The 1,121-nt window shown below is 40.7% G+C and overlaps 1 protein-coding gene across 1 annotated transcript in view; it reads right to left on the bottom strand.

Moving 5' to 3' along the window:
• Window positions 1-730, bottom strand: part of LOC103734477 (zinc finger protein 420-like) — a gene marked incomplete at both ends in the record, with an annotated part of 5,973 nt that extends 5,243 nt beyond the window's left edge. Inside the window, 2 exon segments of the mRNA XM_029563681.1 lie at window positions 35-136; window positions 604-730. Coding sequence (XP_029419541.1) covers window positions 35-136; window positions 604-730 — 229 coding nt within the window.
• Window positions 731-1,121: the final 391 nt, after the last annotated feature.

Genomic DNA, 1,121 nt, shown 5'->3' with positions numbered 1-1,121 from the left:
GTATTTGATATTCGGAACTCTTAATTTTACTCCTACAGACCTGTGTGGATGGCTAAAGTAACTTGTGTCTTGACATCCCAAGGCTCTTTTCTTTGCTCCAGAAATGTGACCAAAGATGGTTTAGAGAAAGCAAGACCTGTTTGGAGGAAAAAGATACATGACTGTCTGTGTAGTGTTCTCCTGAGAATTCACATTAGTATTCCAGTATTGGCCTTACAAGAAAAGAGGAGACATAACAAATTATTATAGAAATTAGGTCTTGAAATGTTTCCAAAGAGAAATTCGAATGCTTAGAAGTTTCTTCTCCTGAGCTTCATTTACAAGTAAAAATATTAAAAATAAAAGGAAAAACATTTTACTTGAACATGCATCCTCCGTGCCTTAGGCGACTGAATTTTTAACAGCAGTAAAGGACGCACACTTCCAAAACAGAGACTTGAAAACACGAGACGACAAATGTTTTCTCACCTATTCTATCCCCGTTTCTTTACGTAGGCATATGAATCTCCCTGAGTGAAAGCAAAGCTCTCACAAGACATTCTACAAAGGAGGAGGTTTGATGCTGACAGTGGATTAAGAATCTACTACAGGAGTGATCCTCACCAAGTAAAACAAGGTTGCTGTAATTCTCCAACATCACATCCTTGTACAACTTCCACTGAGCAGGATTCAGGCATTCACTCTCCTCTGGAGAGAAATCAATGGCCACATCACTGAATGACAAGGGTTTCTGAAAGACAAAGAAGTGAATGATACTACAAATTAAATTAATGAAAACATAATAACAAGAACAGCAAAGTCATCATGCGTTCGTGGACATAATTTTCATTATGCCGAACTGACACAATTTCTTGAATGCTAATTGGTGAAGGAGCGCGCAGCCCATTGTGTGTGCTCCATCCCTGGGCAGATGGGCCTGGACTGTATAAGAAAAGTAGCTGAGGGAATGGGGGAAGAAAGTCAGTCCCCAGCCTTTCTCCACGGTCTCTGCTTTAGATTCTGCCTCCAGGTTCCTGCTTTACATTCTTGCCCTGATTTCCCTCCGCGATGAACAGTGTCTTGGAAGCATGTGATGAAGTAAACACTTTTTGCCCCATGTTGCTCTTGGTCAGTGTCTTATC

The sequence above is a fragment of the Nannospalax galili genome, unplaced genomic scaffold (genome assembly GCF_000622305.1).
Source record: "Nannospalax galili isolate Female #2095 unplaced genomic scaffold, S.galili_v1.0 scaffold27557, whole genome shotgun sequence".
Taxonomy (NCBI): domain Eukaryota; kingdom Metazoa; phylum Chordata; class Mammalia; order Rodentia; family Spalacidae; genus Nannospalax; species Nannospalax galili.
This window is presented reverse-complemented; position numbering and strand designations above follow the sequence as displayed.